General features: G+C 31.1%; 2 protein-coding genes across 2 annotated transcripts; both read right to left on the bottom strand.

The window, feature by feature from the left end:
- Positions 1-165: 165 nt before the first annotated feature.
- LOC112765490 (uncharacterized) lies at positions 166-5,107 on the bottom strand. Its single transcript, XM_025811386.3, has 11 exons — positions 4,970-5,107; positions 4,803-4,875; positions 3,397-4,506; positions 3,128-3,313; positions 2,827-3,058; positions 2,346-2,496; positions 1,877-2,099; positions 1,677-1,768; positions 1,226-1,361; positions 714-1,045; positions 166-619 (listed from the first exon to the last, which is right to left on the bottom strand). The coding sequence occupies exons 3-11, from the start codon at positions 3,480-3,482 to the stop codon at positions 369-371; spliced, it is 1,689 nt and encodes a 562-aa protein (XP_025667171.1). The 5' UTR covers positions 3,483-4,506; positions 4,803-4,875; positions 4,970-5,107; the 3' UTR covers positions 166-368.
- Positions 4,934-10,030, bottom strand: LOC112765489 (RNA-binding KH domain-containing protein RCF3). Its single transcript, XM_025811385.3, has 8 exons — positions 8,986-10,030; positions 7,664-8,140; positions 7,207-7,455; positions 6,664-6,882; positions 6,075-6,154; positions 5,846-5,954; positions 5,360-5,486; positions 4,934-5,259 (listed from the first exon to the last, which is right to left on the bottom strand). Exons 1-8 carry the CDS (start codon positions 9,685-9,687, stop codon positions 5,240-5,242), a joined length of 1,983 nt encoding a protein of 660 aa, XP_025667170.1. The 5' UTR covers positions 9,688-10,030; the 3' UTR covers positions 4,934-5,239.
- Positions 10,031-18,687: the final 8,657 nt, after the last annotated feature.

The following is an 18,687-nucleotide window of genomic DNA, read 5'->3' as shown; positions in this document are numbered from 1 at the left end:
TTATTTTAAAGGAAAAGAATAATTCATATGGGTTATTTATGTAACAATATATGGAAATTAAACATTCTTTTTATCCCTTTTAGACATCTTATTCAGCTAGTCAAGCATTATTTTCATTTATCCCTTGCAATTTTAGAGAGATATGGGCCACAGCGACAGCACAGGTCCTCTCATTATTTGTATTCTAATTAAATCTTAAATCTTCCTCATTTACTCATTTCCAGTTCCTAAACAAAAAACAGTTTACTAAATCATAACCAATCTGATTGGTCTAGACTTTCTATTTCTATTTGTATTACTTTTTAAACCATTTAGGTTGCCATTTAAGCTCACAAAGACAGCACCAAGGAGGCACATATTATAGTCCTTCAGTGATGAATCATCTGCTTATACTTCTTTCTAAGCAGAGACAACCTCCTCTGCAAGGGAAGCATTTCATCTCTTCTCCCTAGTTTATCCAACAAGAATACAATCTTTTTCACTGTAACCAAAACTTCCTCACTCTCGTATCCAAATTCTTTCTCTTGTATACCTAGAATCCTTCTAAGTAGCACAACTAACTCGCTCTCATCTTTACCAACTCGAGTTTGAATAGACACCAAACAGTCCAAAGCCTCCCCTGGCATGCATGATATCATGTTAAAATAAGAATTTGATTTATATTCTCACGGCAAAATGTAACAGGAATTATGGAAAGGAAAGGGCAAACATACCAACTGGAAGAGAATCTTCTCCAAATGCCTTCTCACGGATGCGCAAAGCATCCAGTGCCAGTTTCTCAGCTTCTTCATCTTGTTTCAAGTGGTAAAGCGTAACTGCAAGTTGCAACATTGGAAAGCTGACGGACTGGTCATCGCTTCCTTTCTGCTTTATCATTATTTCCAAACTTCTTCTCAACAAGTGCTCGGCCTCTGCATAATTCTTCGATCGGGAATATGAAGTTGCAAGATTTATCATGTGTGTCACTAAGCCGGGGTGACCTTTTCCTTTGTGCCTCTCTGTGATTAATAAGCATTCCTCTAATAATTCTCTGCCTTCTTGTGCTCTTAAAGTAAAGTAATAGACACCACAGTGAGTGCCAAGTTACCATCAATTCTTAGTATTTGATTTTACTTAATGTTTTCTTTTTTTTAATATGAGATAAAGATTAGAATTTGTTATTTGAATGCCAAAATAAATACTTAAATCTTCCATTCAAATTACCAAGGTTGTAAGAGAAGTTTACCTCCCGACAGCATGAAGCAACTCAGCAAGATCTACCCTCATCTTTTCCATGATGCTGTCATCTGCCGACAAGTAATTGGAATCTTTCATGACATGAAGTGCATGTTCATACAAATTGATTGCTTCATCTGACTTCCCTGCAAATCATATTTCATATCAATCAGTGCCTAAATATTGTAGCCAAAAAAGAAAAGCAGAAAGATGATGAGAATTCTCTACTTGGACACCATTTATTTATTTATTTATTTAGAAAAAAAACTCATGCATGAAAGAGCTTGTAACCAACATTCATGTTAAATGATACAACCATCAAATGAAAAAAGAACACAAACACGCGTGAGCACGAAAAAAAAAGCAGCAGCACAACAAAGCAAAGCAGAGAAAGAACTAGATAAAGCAAAGAGGAATATGCAAACAAAAATGAAGTTGTGTAAGTGAAAATGTAAAGTTACCTTGAGCACACTTAACTTGGGCTAGGGAACTCATGGCCAATCCAATTCTTCCATCATTTTGTCCATATGACTTTGTGTATATGTCGAGAACCCTAGAAAACAGCATAAACACAGGTAAATGTGCAAGAAAGCAGAGCCATTAATGCATTGAATCAGAAAGGGAGATATTTTTCTTATTAGAAAAAAGGAGTCAGCTAAACCTAGTAAAATGAGTTTCTGCGTCGTTGACTCTTCTTTCTTTCAGTAAAAGATTGCCAAGACCAAGTAAAGGTACAACCAAATCCTTACTTTCAGCACCTCTCTTAGACTCCAAAATAGTTATTGCAGACTGGTATTTCTCTATGGCTTTTGTTGCTTTTCCAGTTGAACCAAGAACCTTTGCCATAGCCAAATAGGGTGTGACAAGAAAAGGGCTGTCCTTACCTAAAAAAAGAGATGAAATTGAGAAAACCAGAATTTTGAAACTTCGAACATCAACTGCATCTTATATGGAAATTTTTTTAGGTAACTATAACTGGACATGCACAAATATAAAAGTTTCAAGAAAATAGATCTAGTTTTTAGTGAAACCAACGAGACAATTAGCAGGTCAAACTAAACACAATCATTCAACAGGCTGTACTAAATTAGAAAATAACACTAACATTGCTAGCTGGAACATCCACTCACCATAGGTCCTTTCCATAATGTTGAAAGCCCTTTGATATGTGTCCAGTGATTTTCCAAACTTGCTCAATGTTGAATACATACTTCCCATATGCATAAGTATCAAATCTAGATGTGGTGTGTCATCTTTCAAATTGTCAATCACTTTTCTCATCTAGCAATAATGAAAATATAAGAACGGACACCACATAGAAAAGGGAGTGAAACACTAAAAGATTCTACAGGGAACTACAACTAAAATAAGTATGCAAATGTATGCCTTTCAGTTTCACCATTGAAATATGACTTCAACAATCAACAGATATATGGAACAAACAATTATTGGCAACTACAAGTATACAATTACAAAGAGATATAGTTACAAGAACACTACTTCAGCACGTCAAACATACTCTTCAAGACTAAAACCATGATAAATTTGACAAAATCGAAAGTAAAAACAAATACTCAGAAATAGGAAAATTGGATAAATAGGAAAACATACCACATTCAACAAAAAAGCAACAGTTTTTAGGTCTCCAACAGCCACATAACCCAGCGCTAAGACATCCAGAATTGCAGCTTCTTGAATGCCTTTAGAGCCGGCATTCATCCGATCTTTGACCACTTCATAATTTGCATTAAGTAGGTCAAGAGCATCATCTCTTTTTCCCATTCTAATCATTGTTTTCACTTCATCAAAGAACTCGTTCAACTCTGTCTCAAATTCGTTTATTCTGCGGAACACAAGTTGCAGAGTCAAGGTACTTGTAGCGATATATCGATGGAAGAAAACCGCTTCTTACCTGTGATTTTGATTAGCATTAGTGTCAGCAAAGTGCAAGGACTCAAGTGAAGCTCTTGAGGCACAAAAGCGAGTAACAGTGGTGATGGGTATAATGTAAAGCTTTGAAGTGCGATTCTCCTTTTTGTTGCATGCTATGCTTTTCAGGTCAGACACTGAAAACATACGTGGAACCTCTTTGCTACCCCTAATAATAGATAACAAAGGAAATTAGACGAGGATTTTCAGAAATTGTAGCAATTGAAAGAAAGAAAGAGAGAGATAGGGAACCTGAATGGAGCGAAAGAGGGGGACGGAGCAAGAAACGAAGCTGAAGCTGACATTGTAGAGTAGAAAGTGAAAGCTGGTGTTGGCATTCAGCAGCACAACGAAACGGATAATGTGGCGCTAAATTTGGGCCACTTTAAAGCCCAATATTAACTAGAAAAGAGCAGCATGGTTTGGTGGACACTGTCAATGTATTCCAAATCAGGAATCAGTTAACTGAAGTAGATGGTTAATGCTGAGCGAGTGTCTCTGATCCGGTACAATTTTTTAAAACACGGGAAGCCTTCCAGGTTAAGAGGTTAATAGCTTTCTTTTTTTTAAAAAAAAGTATAGTTTGGATGAGAATTTCTTAGTTTCTGTATCATTTCTGATGAACTTGTTATTCGTGAACAGATTATTCGCCCATCTCAAGTGAGAATTATTAGAATGATTAGCAAGCTACATTAATTTACATTATTTTGGCTTATGTATATTAAAAGAGAAGAAAATGCATATTAGATATTACTATATTTTCTGGTTTAGGTGATAAAAGAAACATGAAGAACAAATTGAAGGTGTAGAGTTGTAATTTGTGAATGTTTGTGAAGACTTGCTCATGTTTGTATTTTCTTTTGATATTTTTCTTAATGCAATTCGGTTCTAACTTCTAAATATCTTTAATTTGCATGTCTCACAATGAGGTTTCTTTTGATGAAAGGAATACTATATCGATAAAAGTTGAGAGAATAGGTGTGCTTTTTTTTTTTTTACCAAAAATAGAATTAACACTCGAACCCGCAACCTCTAGATGAATATGGGAAGACTATGTCATTTGAGCTATAGCTTATTAGCGAGAATAAGTGTGCTTTTGTGAAATGGATTGTGAGCAATGTCATTTTAGCTTGTAGTGTTTTAGATTAGGTTTTCTGTTATCCATGTAGCTGATGAAATGTTGTTTGGTCCCTTACCCTCACCACCCTTTTTGGGTCTTTGTGAGTAGTTAAGTGAAAATAAAAAAGGGGGGGGGGTGGGGGGATAAAAAAAACTTGATCAAAGGATAAGTTAGCAGCTGGAACTTTGGTTGAATGGTAATATAAATTTATGATGCCTAAAATTGAAAGTTGTTCAATCCACCTGGTAAAAAAAAAAAAACGGATAAGTTATGAATAAATTTAACAAATTCGACAATGAATGATTTCAAGCTAAAGTTAGACCAAAAAAGAAAAATTATATTTATAGGTCACACTTTGAAAAAAGGTTTTAATATAAAATGATTTTGGCCTTTTTCTTAAAAATTTATACTTTGAAAGTTTGATAGTTAGTTATGCTAAGAAATCTAATTGAAGCCATCATCAAAAAGCAATAAAGATTTGGTTGGGGTTTGAATAAAATAGCAATTATTGAAGAAATAATTTTTATTAGTTACATACAATGATTTGTCAATGTCCATTGGATGTAGCCATATGTTGAAGCTGCTATGGAAATGTACTTTTAGTGGAAGCCCTGTGGTTTTTAGAGGGAAAATAAATAAATAAATTAATAAAATAGATGAAAGCCTATGTTTTCATGTGTTAAAACTTTCCATTGCATTGCTTACTCATAAAACTCGCGTTATCAACCAGGAAAAACACAATCTAGGGTAGCCGCCAACAATTGCTCCCTGCACTTTGCTGAAAATAATAGTAACAAGTAATGAATAAGCTCGCCCAGTACAACATTTACATTGGAATGCTTCTCTCGCATTCAAAATTCCTAACTCTTACTATATGGAAAACCAATCAGTGCATGGAACAAGATGCCAATGCTCCAGGCACACAAGTAATGGCACTGCCATAATCTTCAGCCAAATTCTCAATATGTGCATCACTCAAGGGCCATCTTCTTGTGCTGTGAAAAGATCCAGAAAAGATAAATGTCAGTTCAAATTTGCATTTAAGATATACTGGGAATTGGGGGGTGGTTAAGAACCAAGATATATAAGACTTACTGCTCAAAATAAATCCCTGGAGCAAGCTCTGGGCTCTCTCTGCCTGCTCTGGAGTACCGGATATCTGAATAATCTTCTGTGTCGCATCTGGTCTATCCTCTACAAGCGTTACGTTGGCTCCTGACAACTGCTCCCATGAAAACATAAGTGAAAATGCATGACTTTAATTTCCAAAATAAAAATACAGACATATAATCATAATTTCCACAATCTAATGCAATACTAAAAAACAATTATCTCCTATTTTATTGGTCATTCTTGAAGCTCGAACATGAAAAAAAAAATAGAATAAAGTACCAAAATTTTCCCAAAGATTATTCGCATGACAAAAATATGGTCTAGAAAGAACTCATAGGGGGATCATCATGGACAGCAAAAACAGAACTCACATTACAGTAGGGCAATTTTTACGAATCATGTTAGTTTTAGCACTTTCCACTTCAAATATTAAGGTGAGGGGATGTAAGATCTAATAATCACATATACCTCACTTATTTGAACAAGCTTGCTTTTGGATTTTGCTATAAGCTTGGGAACTGCATACTCTGGTAGAACAACTTCAAGTGTACTCCTTGTGACAAGAGGCACAGCAATCCTAAACACATACAAAATGGGAAATGGGATGAGATATTGACAAGGGGAGAAAGAAAACAGGATGACATATTCACAAAAGTAAGACACAACATTTCATGAAAGGGACCAGTGGACCACGTACCTATTTAAACCACTCGGCACATCTTCGCGGCGGTCCGTCTCTTTCTGCTTTCCTGCCTCGGTGCTAGACCCTCCAGATTCCTTCCAAAAAGAAACAAGAGAAAAACTTATTTTTAATTCAAATAAAAAACAAAATTCTCTATAATTTGTCCCAAGCAGTCACTAATTATATAAGACTCGGTTCCCTAAGCTGTAGACAACATTTGAGATAGGAAACTGCATATATATAGCCATTGCAACATAGCATTGACTTATTTTTCAAGAAACCACTAGATCATTAGTCATTGGATAGTATGTGGCAGGTTCATATGATCACTTAACGATTACAGGCAAAATCCTTCTTTTATGACAAAGAATAATGAAGGGGAGGAAAAACTACTGAGATATAAATTTCCATAATATATTATATGCTTAAAAGTGATTTTCAATGTAGGTAAGAAATATATCTTGACATGGGTAAAAAATTCTCCCCAAAACCAGTCCATTAAATGGCAGATTAGCAAAATAGACAATATTTAAGATAAAATGTCAAGCAAAACGGACCATAATTAAGGTAAAATGACATTTCTTGCATTGCATCAAAAGAATACCTTTGATGGAAAGGGCCCTGGTGCAGTTAGCACATTCTGATAGGCTGCAGGAGCTTCAGTAGCTGAAGCCATATTATTAGAAGAAGATGCCTCAATGCCCGGTAAGGAGGTCAACGGTGGCATTGTATCTCTTGGAAAGAAGTCCTTATAAAAGTAACTTCTTAATCTTGATGTCACCTCAACAACAGCATCTCGTGCTGCCTTTATCTCTCCTACAATCTGCAGAGACAATAAAGGAAACAATATGAAATGTACGAAGAAGAAATTAAATGCTTGGTCTTCACTTTGGCCTTGAGGATGGTAAAGTTTTTAATCCTATCTACTATTTACTGGAAAATTCCTAATAGAAAGTAGCCAATTAAAACCCTACACCCATTGGTTTTCAAAATCAGTTGCACTTGGTAGAAAAGCAATGCAATAACTATTATAATATCTATCGGCATTTTAAAGTTCAACATCTATCATTTTCCTACTCAAGACCACATTTAGCAAAAGAAATTTACTGTAGTTATATTTAAAGTAGTAGTAGGTCCAATGAATAACCTGTACTAGCTCATCAGTTCTTCCAACACAAAGAGGTAATTCTTCTCTAGGCAGAATCTGAATGTTTGCACCGGTCAACCTCCTTATTTCTGATAGCGAGGCCTCTTTTCCATCTATGCATTCAATATCGCTAGATGGGACGACGAGCCTGGTGGTTATAGTATTGTCCTTATCTAGAACAAGATCAACAATACGAGTTTGTATATGCAACAAGGCTTCCTGTGCTGGGAACAGCTCATCATCAGGACCCTTAAGTACATAATGAGAACAGTTAGAATTATATCCATCTGAAAAACATGTTGAACAGCTTTTGGAAGAGTTTAAGTTGCAACTACTTAAGCAGGAAGAAAATTGCCTCTATGACACTTATAGCTTGAAGAAGTGATCTAAGAGATATTGCAGTTGTTACACTCAATACACTACAAAAGGGACACAGACAAAAAGAGAAAGCAAGTACCTCCTCTGAAGTAATGATTATTATCTGTTCATCTGAACCACCAATAGGTTCGGCCACCTTTACATCTACCCCAACTTCATTTTGAAGGAACTCTACAATTCCATCTGATTCCCCAATAATGCGATCAACTTTCTCAACTGGACAAAGTATACGGAAAATAAGCTCCTCTCCATACAGGGGCTGTGCTTCATCAACCATGGGAGCAGGCCCTGGCTCCATTCCGTAATTACCCAATTGGGGTTGGTTATTGTTTCTGGCATTGGTGTTAGACATTCGTGAACCAAAATTAGCTCCGTCTACAGCTGATCTACGAGATCCACCAGTCATATGAGGAACATAATCATCGTCGGGAGGGAAAAATCGCTCAGGTGAATGTGCACGTCCATGGAAATGACCACGGTCACGATGCTGGCTCTCCCTTAACCGTGACGATATAATTACTATAGCATTCTTCACGGCATTTACGTCGCCTACTACCTGCACCGCATATCATACAATTATTAGTTTTCAGTTTAAATAATCTTTAATGGGTAAAAGTTGCAGGGAAACACACCACATCTTTGGAATGACCATGCATTTCCATAACTTCACTATAATAACAAAGTTTAGAGGCCCCAAAACCAGAAAAAGAGAACCATTGAGAGCATGATAAAGCAACCGCTAGCAGTCTTCCACACTTAGTGGATTAAATTTGAGGAAAATCCGACAAATAATGTCACATTTGATCTAAATAAGTTCAACTAAAGAAGCACAAGATCCACCATCAAATCAAAATCAGTTACTAATATAATGCAATAAATTTCAGGCATACATCATAAAACAAATCAATAATCCAAAACAAACAAAAAAATGTACTCCAAACCACCAATTCAAAGTCAGAATGCTTTTGAAGCTGAAAATTGTTCCACCTTTCCAGCTCTTTAGCTGAAAAGGAAATGAAGTAGCTTCAAATGCTACTGATTCAGAAGTTAAATCAACTAATGATTGTTAGCTCAAATTATACTTCATTTAATTTATGAAACACCGGGTATTTAAGGGAAAAAGAAGTTAAAGGAATCCTGAAACGTTAGAAAAAGCCATATTCATTGTCTTCAGTTTCAGCAATTTTAATTGGTTGTCCAAAAGTATAACAACCACTGAGTATATATAAGAGTAAATGAGCAAAAAAACCATAGTTTTTCCCCATAGTCCATTACTCCATACTCCACAATGGTGCTGGAATTCTTTCACCACAAAAAAGTAGTTGTGTTCTTTTTCTCAGCATGCATGCAATTCAGACAATCGCCAAAGGTAATTCTACTTTTGTTGGTTGCAATTTGCACCTGAACAATCTCTTCTGCCATGGAAACACAACGGGGTAGATTGTGATCTCTAGGGAGTATCCTAATTTGTGTCTTTGTTTCCATCCTCATTTGTTCAATAATCTTCCCTCCTTTTCCCAACAAACACCCTACATGCATTCTCGATACCACCAATCTCGACGCCACACGACTGTTCCCGCCACCACCACCACCTCTTCCGCCTCCTCCGCCAGGGAGGCCGTACTCCTCATCCTCCTCCCCGACCCCGAACGCAGCGTCGCTCTCCAGGATCCTGTCGTGGATCATGAGGAGCGCCTCCTGCGCCGGCGAAAACGACGGCATTCTCCCCTCAGGGTCGCGGCGGCGAGTGTCGGAAATCTCGATGATCCGCTCCTCATCGCCGGGGATCAGCTCGTGGACGTTGATCCATGCGCCGGTGTGCTGCCGTATGGACTTTATTATGCTGCCAGACTTCCCGATGACGCCGCCGGCCTTCAAATCGTGGCACAGAATGCGGTAGCTGGTGGTAACCGTCAACGGCGAGTCCTGAGTCTTAAACTGGCGTCCTCCGCCGCCGCCGCCACCACCACCACCTCCTCCGCGGTGGCGGTGAACTGGAACGTTGTTATAGTGGTGGTTATAGCGGGGCCTGGTCCTAGCGAGGGTGTCAGAATCATAGTCCTGGTCATAGTAGTAGTTCCTCTTAGATCTAGACCTATCCATGAAAGTTTTAGAACCTGGATTCGAGTTCCGAGTGAAAATCCGTTCGTTTGGGGATTTTTGAAGTTATAACGCTGGGTTTCCTTTCAATCCAAGCATTATGTTGCGTGCGTTTGGATGTTGAAACATAGAATTGAAATTAACGAGTTGTTTTTGTTATGTATGAGTTCCGATTCGATTTTGAAGTGATGTGTGAAACCCTAGAAAGGAAGAGAAAAGGGTGTGTCGCAGTGACAGGGAAGTTGCAAGTAAGTATGTTTAGTTTAATTGAAATTGCAGATAGCAGAGTTGAGGAACGAAGAAAGAAGAGTGGGGTTGGGTCTATGTATGTATTAAATGTACTCTTGTGTTGTGTGTGTGTCTCTCTCTATATTTATACGCTTATAATTATGTGCCGTATGCTTTTGCTGCCAACTACACTATACACTCAATACTTCCTAGTTCCTACGTATCCTTCCATTCAACCTTTATAAGTAAATACTAATTACGCTTGATTGAGGTTTCTCAAATTAGAGTTTGAATGAAAATAATTTTATAGAATTAATTTTAGATAAAAGTAGGTTTATGTTAATATAATTTATGTTTAATATTTTATATTAAAATTAATTTTAAATATATAATTAGTTAATTATTAAAAAAATATAATATTAAATTATAATATTATTTTTTAAATTATTTTTTTTATATTTTTTTAATATATTTTTTATATAGTATTTTTTATAATACTCTAATATGTTATAATTTTTTACTACTTAATATTTATTTATTAAATTAAAAATAACATAATAATTGAGAATTTTTTAAGTATTTTTTTTAATAAAAATTAATATTTATTTATTAAATTAAAGATAATATATAAAATAACATATTTTAGTCCTTTTAAGTATTTTCAATAATTTTATTTGTATTATTATTTTAGGTTTTAATTTTTTACTAGTTATACTTTTATTACTATTTATAGTTAATTTTTTATTTAATTTATTATTTCTAATACAAATAATAATACATATTATAAAAAATTAGAATAATAAATCATACACAAGAATTACAATGATAAATTTTACAATATCAAACAAAAAATATTTTATAATTTTTTAATATTCTTAATATTCTTTTATTTAGTATTATTTTGAACGGTAAAATTTTATTACTTATGACTATGTTATTATATATTATTAGTTTTTCATTTATTTCGTCTTTTTTAATAAGATCAATAATTCATATGATAACAAAATTATAATAAAAAATTTAATAAAAATTTTAAAATATAAAAGAAAATACTACAAATAATAAAAAATTAAAATATTTGAAATGTTATAAAATTGATTTTGTAGAATTGATTTTGATCAAAAGTGAGTTAGTATTAACGTGATTTATGTTTGGTAATTCTTATTCAAAATGGATTATAGCCAACTAAATATTGTTTGGATTACATTATTCAAAATTACTTTTAGATAAAAAAATTATAAAAAAAAGACATGAATTTAAATAATTATTTTATGTTATCTTATAATTTTATTTTAAATATTTAATTTAATTTTAATATTTTTTTAATACTCTCAATATTCTTTAGTACTCTAGTAGGATTAATAGAATCATAATACAAAGTAAAAAAACATATTCCATACAAAAAAAATAACAATAACAGTAAAAGAACTCATATAAAAAAACAGAAATTTTATAAAAAATAATAATATATATAAGAGAGTATTAAAAAAAAAGTATTATAAAAAAAACAATAAACATATGAATAATGAAGGATATAATTGGTACATAAAACATAAAGTTCAATCCAACGTGAAAAAGTAAACGTGGATTGAAGAATTTACAGCGTACAAATATTGCTAAACATGAAGATGAAGCGTTCAAGAAACTCAAACGAGCTTCTCTCTTCTCTAACACAAATCCAAACACACTTACTTCAAGTGAACAGTCTTTTAGGATGCAAAATCATTTCTGCTGTTAAAAAAACTTAGATGAATGTTACAATACTCCCTCATTGTTTGGAATTTTAAAATCCCATTAAAGTTTACAAAAAAAAAATTATATTAAATTTAATGCAAAAAACTCTTTATCTTCAACGTAATTTCTCTTTCCTTCTCTAATACCAAAATCTGCCTCTTCACTCCCTCTCTTTCTTTCTCTCTAATCTTTATTTATTTATTATTTATTAAACAACGTTTTTTAATTTTAGTGTCTTATTAGTGTTGAATTTTTTACTGAAATAAAAATAAAAAAATATTATTTTCTATAACAATTTTTTTTTTAAAAATTCACTATTTTAAAGAGCTTTATAAAATTTGTCTAACAAATGTAAATTTTTGCATAGCACATAAAATTTGTCCATCACATCAAATTTATTCTTATTACATTATGATTTAGATTGTATTGATATATTTTTATTTTTTTTAGTTAATCTAATTTTATTTATATAAAAATTAATTTAAAAATTTTAATTTTAAATTATAAAATTTTTAATTAATTTAAAATTATAAATAGATATAATTTAATTTAATATGATAAAAATAAACATAACCATATTATTATATTTACATGATTAATTATATTTATTCGATTTTAAAAAATTAAGTATTTAAAAGTGTTAATTTAAAATTAAAAAAAGATATTTGTCTATTTTTAATAAATGTTCTCGCATTATTTTGTTTTAAAAGAGGACTGCAATTACTATAATCTTTTAAGTATCTCAACAAAAATTTCAGAACATAATTACAAAATAATTCTAAATAATTAAAAATAATATTAAATTCAAATAAAAAATATATAGATAATTATAAGCTAGTATGAATTGTGGCTTAATTTTAATTTTTCATTATTAAAAAAACAGAAAATAATAGAATAACAAGCTTTATTTATGTGAAATAATTTTTTTACCTTTTATTTTTTTATTATAATAATTTAATATCAATTTTAAAATAAAATAGTACAAAACGAAAATAATAAAACAAAAATTTTTTAATCCAAACAAATTTTAAATAAAAAATTATAAAATTATTTTTTTATTGCTACAGTTTTTAATTTTAACTCACTACAATTTTAAATAAAAAAAATTAATTCTAACTTAAAATGAATTTGAGACAAAAAAAATGCAAAATAAATTTTAATAATCCAATATTAAAACATTACTGAATTTATCCCAAAATAAAACAAAAACCAATAAAAGATGTTTTTCTCTCTCTTTACATTTAAGAGCTTTAAAATTTTAAATGCTAACTTTATTCTTTCTTTTATTGATGGAGTTTTAAAACTCCATTTATCTACGGAGTACTTAGGGTGTATTTGGCAAACACGTTGGGGAGGAGAGAAGCCCGTTTGAGTTTCTTGAAAGTTTCACTTTGATGTTTGGCAATTTTTATCCTTGTGAACGCAGAATTGATTCTGCCTCTAAACCCACGTTTAGGAGAAGCTCAAATTTGTAACTTCTGCATTTCACATTTCACGTTTCACGTTTAGGAGAAGCTAAAATATTTCTTTTTTACCAACCCTACCCTTCATTTTCTTTTATAAGAATGATACTAGTAACTATTATCTTCACAGTCATTCTTTGTAGTTCTTCCTACTTCTTCATAATTTTTGGTACATGATTCAGTGGTCCAAGAATCTTTGGATCACTTAGTGGTCCAAGTAGAAAACATGTTTTTGGAATTTTTTTATCAATTGTTACGTAGTCTTTGATCTAATTTTAATTACAAATCAACCCCATATATTTTATTTAATTATAAAAATAGTTTTTTATTTTATAAATTATTATTTTATCAATTATCTATTATATTTATTAACAATCAAATACAAAAATAACAACCAATTATATCCTCCATTCATCCTAATAATTTAAATAGACGGATGAAAATTAAAAAAAATTGGATATTGAGTAGATGGATGTTCCAAAGAAAAATAATTAAATTTTTTATAATCAAAGAAAATGATACACGATTTCAATGGTGGGATTGAATAATTAGTGATGGATTATTCACCAATTTATAATGTTAATATTAAGAAAAAGATAAGATTAGTTTATCTACATAAAAATAAAACAGAAAAAATTGAAGATAGAATTTTAAAGATAAGATAGATGAATAATAAGATAATTTCTAAAAAAGATAACAAGATTGAAATAGCCGCATATCACATTTCAATCGATTGGGTACCATTACCAATCGATTGAAATTGGCAAAACATTCAACTTCATCATTTTCCAATCGATTGGATTACATTACCAATCGATTGAATTTGGCTAAAACTTCAATGTCATCACTTTCCAATCGATTGTATTTGGCAAATCCAGGTTGTTTTCGTGAATTCAATCGATTGAGTAACATTGGAAAGTATAAACAATCGATTGGTTTAAGTTTTTTACCATTCTACCTTACAACTTTCAATCGATTGTTTTGTGATATAGTGTAAACCAGTCGATTGAGTTATCATTCAATCGATTGTTTTGAAAAACCAATCGATTGAATTTCAAGAAAACACGATTTGGAAGCCATGAATGAACGTAACGAGATCAAAGTTAATTTTTTAATCAATTGGAATTATTAGGATGAATGGAGGATATAATTGGTTGTTATTTTTGTATTTGATTGTTAATAAATATAATAGATAATTGATAAAATAATAATTTATAAAATAAAAAATTATTTTTATAATTAAATAAAATATATGGGGTTGATTTGTAATTAAAATTAGATCAAGAACTACGTAGCAATTGATAAAAAAACTCCAAAAACATGTTTTTTACTTAGACCACTAAGTGGTCCAAAGGTTCCTGGACCACCGAATTTTGTGCCATAATTTTTTAGTTCCATTTTTTTTCATCAAAATCGTTCAGATTTATTTCAATCACTGACAAATTGAAATTTTTTTATTTTTATTTGATTTTATTCATATGAATTTTATTTACGTTTTATGGTATTTTTTTTGTTCATATGATATATGTTATTGGTTTTATGGAATTTTTATTATTTCTTATCTGTATAATTTTTTTCTATTCTTTGATGTACTCTATTTTTGTTTTGTATTAATTTTTTTATTTTTTATTCTGAATTTGTAAAATTTGTAATTGTAATTATTATATACTATGTTTATTATCAAAATTTTGAATAATATAAATTATGATCCTATAAAAAAAGGACAAAATAAAAAAAAATTAATTATAAGTAACAATAGAGTCATAAATAATAAAAATTTATAGTGTAAAATAATACTAAATTAAAGAGTACTGACGATACTAAAAAAAATTATAGAATATTTTCTTTTTGTGTGACATTATAAAATTTATAGTACTCTCTTTTATATTTTTATTTTTTATTGTATTTATTTTATTTATATGATAAATATTTTTTATATTATTTTTTATAGTATTCTGATTTTGCATGTATATAAATTGATGTCTATTTTAGTAATTTTTCATCTAAAAGTGATTTTGAGTAGTATAATCCAAACAACATTTATTTTACTATAATCAATTTTGATATAAAGATTACCAAACATAAATCACGTTAACCCAAACTAACTTATCATCAAAATCAATTTTACAAAATCAATTTTATGCAAACTTTGGTTTGCAAACTGGAATCCAAACACACACTTAATCCCATCCCAAGAACTTAAACCCACTTTTATCCTTTTTAACGTTTGTTAAACACACCCTAAAAATTAGCTTTTAAATTTATTATTAAAATAAAATAATAACATTATGCATCTAAGTGATTTCACTAACCAAATTCAACTAAATTGGCAAAGAATTAGATGATTTCAGAATATTTAGACCATTAAATGGTCTCATAACAAAATATATTTTTTAAATTTTTTAATAACTGTTAAATAGTTTTTTTTTTAATTTTAATTACAAATTAATCCCATATATTTTATTTAATTATAAAAATTATTTTTTATTTTATAAATTATTATTTTATCATTTATCTATTATGTTTATTAACAATAAAAAATAAAAATAATAACGAATTAGATCTTTCATTGATCGTAATAACTTTTCGGCAACCCCAATCGATTAAAAGTTTATCTTTGATCCGTTACATTCGTCGAGGGTTGTGAAATCGTGTTTATTAGAAAATCAATCGATTGGATTAACAAAACAATCGATTGAATTTCAAGTTCCCAAAACTCAATCGATTGGACTTCAGGTTATCACAAAACAATCGATTGAAAGTTGCAAGGCAGTATGATTTGTCCAAAAATTAATCGATTGGTCTTATTACCCAATCGATTGGTCTTATTACTTTCAGGTTACAACCTATTATGTTGTTGATCCACGATACTTGATAGAAGTAAGTTACTGATCAGAATTTGGGAATAATCTAAAAATATGAATATATTAATATGAGACACATTCAGCAAAGGCAATCAATTTTTATACATTACACGGTGTGTGATGGAATATTATATTTACATTTTATATTCTAAGAAAGTTCCTTACTTCAAACAAAGGAATCCTTGGCCAATCCTTATATCTATCAACAAAATTCAATGGTAAACGTTAGCTGCATAACAAAACCGGAAGTATTTATCCAACATTAGGATTGGCTGCTCGAAGAATGACCACAAAGCAGGATATCATAATCATTCATTTTTGGCTGGCTGGCTGCAATGACATGAAAGTAATACAGAAGAACACATCCAATTCAATTATTCTCAAAATGCTTTTTACATTCGAAAGTACTTTACAAGAAACATGATTCAGAATTACGACCAAGGAAATCTTTGAGACGAGCTCCCTGAATACTATAGTTACATATTCACAAGAGCACAATATTAAAGATGATATCACAGAGAGCAACAATCTATATGGTTGCCTAGCATCTTTCAAAAATCTTGTACAATTTCTCCAATGAAACTACCTGCATAAAGTTTAAAGACACAAAATATCAATAAACGAAATAGATAATGACAGTAGTCAAATTCCTTTTCTAAGATTGAATTGTACATTTCTTCACATCACAAAGATCATCTATTAATAATTAGTTCTTGGCTCATTCAACTGATAAAAAAAATTAGGCCACACAACAACAATTATAACGTTATATTTTCAATTCTAAAACATGAATTTATCATTAAAAATACAAAACAAAATTATTAATACTAAATAAATCTGTTGTTCAGTTAATAAAAAATATCATCGTATGGCTCTTTAAAATAAAAAAAAGGAAATACTTCTTGCGGTAGTGACCTACGGAAGATGAAATTTGCATGGCGTAAAATGATCAATAGATATCATTTATTGAATTATTAAATAAAAAAGTATGTACATTACCCGAACAAAAGTTCCATCTGTAGCCATAGAGACACGTGGTTTTAGAAAGAGTTTCATCTGTGTCCATGTAGTCTTAGCTTCAGAAAGCCGTTCTTGCTCAACTTTATCATTAATAATATATATGTAGTTTAGATTGGATGTTGGTGAGATTGGAGAAGAAGAAGAGAGAAGTTTTTTGGATTTAGAAAGAGAAGAGAGGTTAGCAGAAATGATGTTCTTATGTTTAAAAAGGAGAGGGAGGCTGAATACGCATGGTTACCAAGATTAATACATAGCGCGTTTCAAATTTCAATCGATTGGATTATCATACCAATCGATTGGATACAGATAAAAATTTATTTACGTCACATTTCAATCGATTGAATTCTCATACCAATCGATTGAATTGGAATATGCCATTAGTCATGTACAAACTTCAAAACATAACCAATCGACTGAATTCTCATAACCAATTGATTGAATTAATTAAACTCGGATTGCTTTGATGAGTTCAATCGATTGGGTAATATGACCAATCGATTGATTTTTGGGCAAACCATACTGCTTTGCAACTTTCAATAGATTGTTTTGTGATAAGCTAAAATCCAATCGATTGAGTTATGAGAAACCTGAAATTCAATCGATTGTTTTGTTAATCCAATCGATTAATTTTCTAAGAAATACGATTTCACAACCCTCGACGGATGTAACGGATCAAAGATAAACTTTTAATTGATTGGGATTGTGACGATTGGATTTTTGACGGTTTAGAAATTCACTAATAAAATCTCGTTGTAAAGTATAGCTTCTAAACCAACAATAATCCTTTCATACAAAAATTTGTTTGTCACAAGTAACAAACTCCTAAATTCTATAAACCGAAGTATTTAAACCTCGGGTCGTTCTCCCTAGGAATTACAATGAAATGTCTTGTTATTGGTTATGAGTTATTTTGGGGTTTTGGATAAGAAGCATGAAAAGTAAATGGCAATGAAAATAAACTAACAACTATAAAAGGCTCTTGGCAAGGTGTGAGAACTAGAAGTCCTATCCTAGTTATCCTTCTCAATTGTGATGAGAATTATTCATTGCTACCACTTAGTTAACCCTTACTAATTAAAGGAAAGTCAAGTGGATGAATTGACTTGAGCCACAAGTCCTAGCCAACTCCCAAGGAAAGACTAGCTTTAGTGCACTCCAAACCAATTAGCAATCTCTCCAATTATCAATCAACAAAGGAATTAGATAACTCAAGTGTCACTAATTACTCTACCTAGGCCAAGAGGAACAAAATCTATACTAAAATCCAACCAAGCATTTCATCAAACACTTGGAAGGCATAAAAGAAAAGCAAAGTAAATTGATAACAAAAATAGAATCTAACAACAATTATGGCAATGAATTAACAACAACAATCAAAAGGAACACAATTATTATGAATTACCTCTAATTGAATTGAAAGAAAATAGAAGGAGCAAAAGTAGATCTACAACAAAACATAAGAACAACATAAAGGAAATTACAACAAAAGAATAGAAGAAGAATGAATGTAACAACAAGGAATTGAAAGGTAGAAGGAGATGAAAGCATGAATTAAAATCTAGATCTAAGGTTATTGAACTAAACCTAATCCTAATTCTAGAGAGAAGTGAGAGCTTCTCTCTCTAGAAACTAACTCTCACTACTAAACTAAGCTAAAACTAAACTAATGGTAACTAACTTCTAAAGTATGAAAA

This window comes from Arachis hypogaea, chromosome 17, assembly GCF_003086295.3.
Source record: "Arachis hypogaea cultivar Tifrunner chromosome 17, arahy.Tifrunner.gnm2.J5K5, whole genome shotgun sequence".
In the NCBI taxonomy this organism is placed as follows: domain Eukaryota; kingdom Viridiplantae; phylum Streptophyta; class Magnoliopsida; order Fabales; family Fabaceae; genus Arachis; species Arachis hypogaea.
The sequence above is the reverse complement of the archived record's forward strand: the minus strand, read 5'-3'. Positions and strand labels throughout refer to the sequence as shown.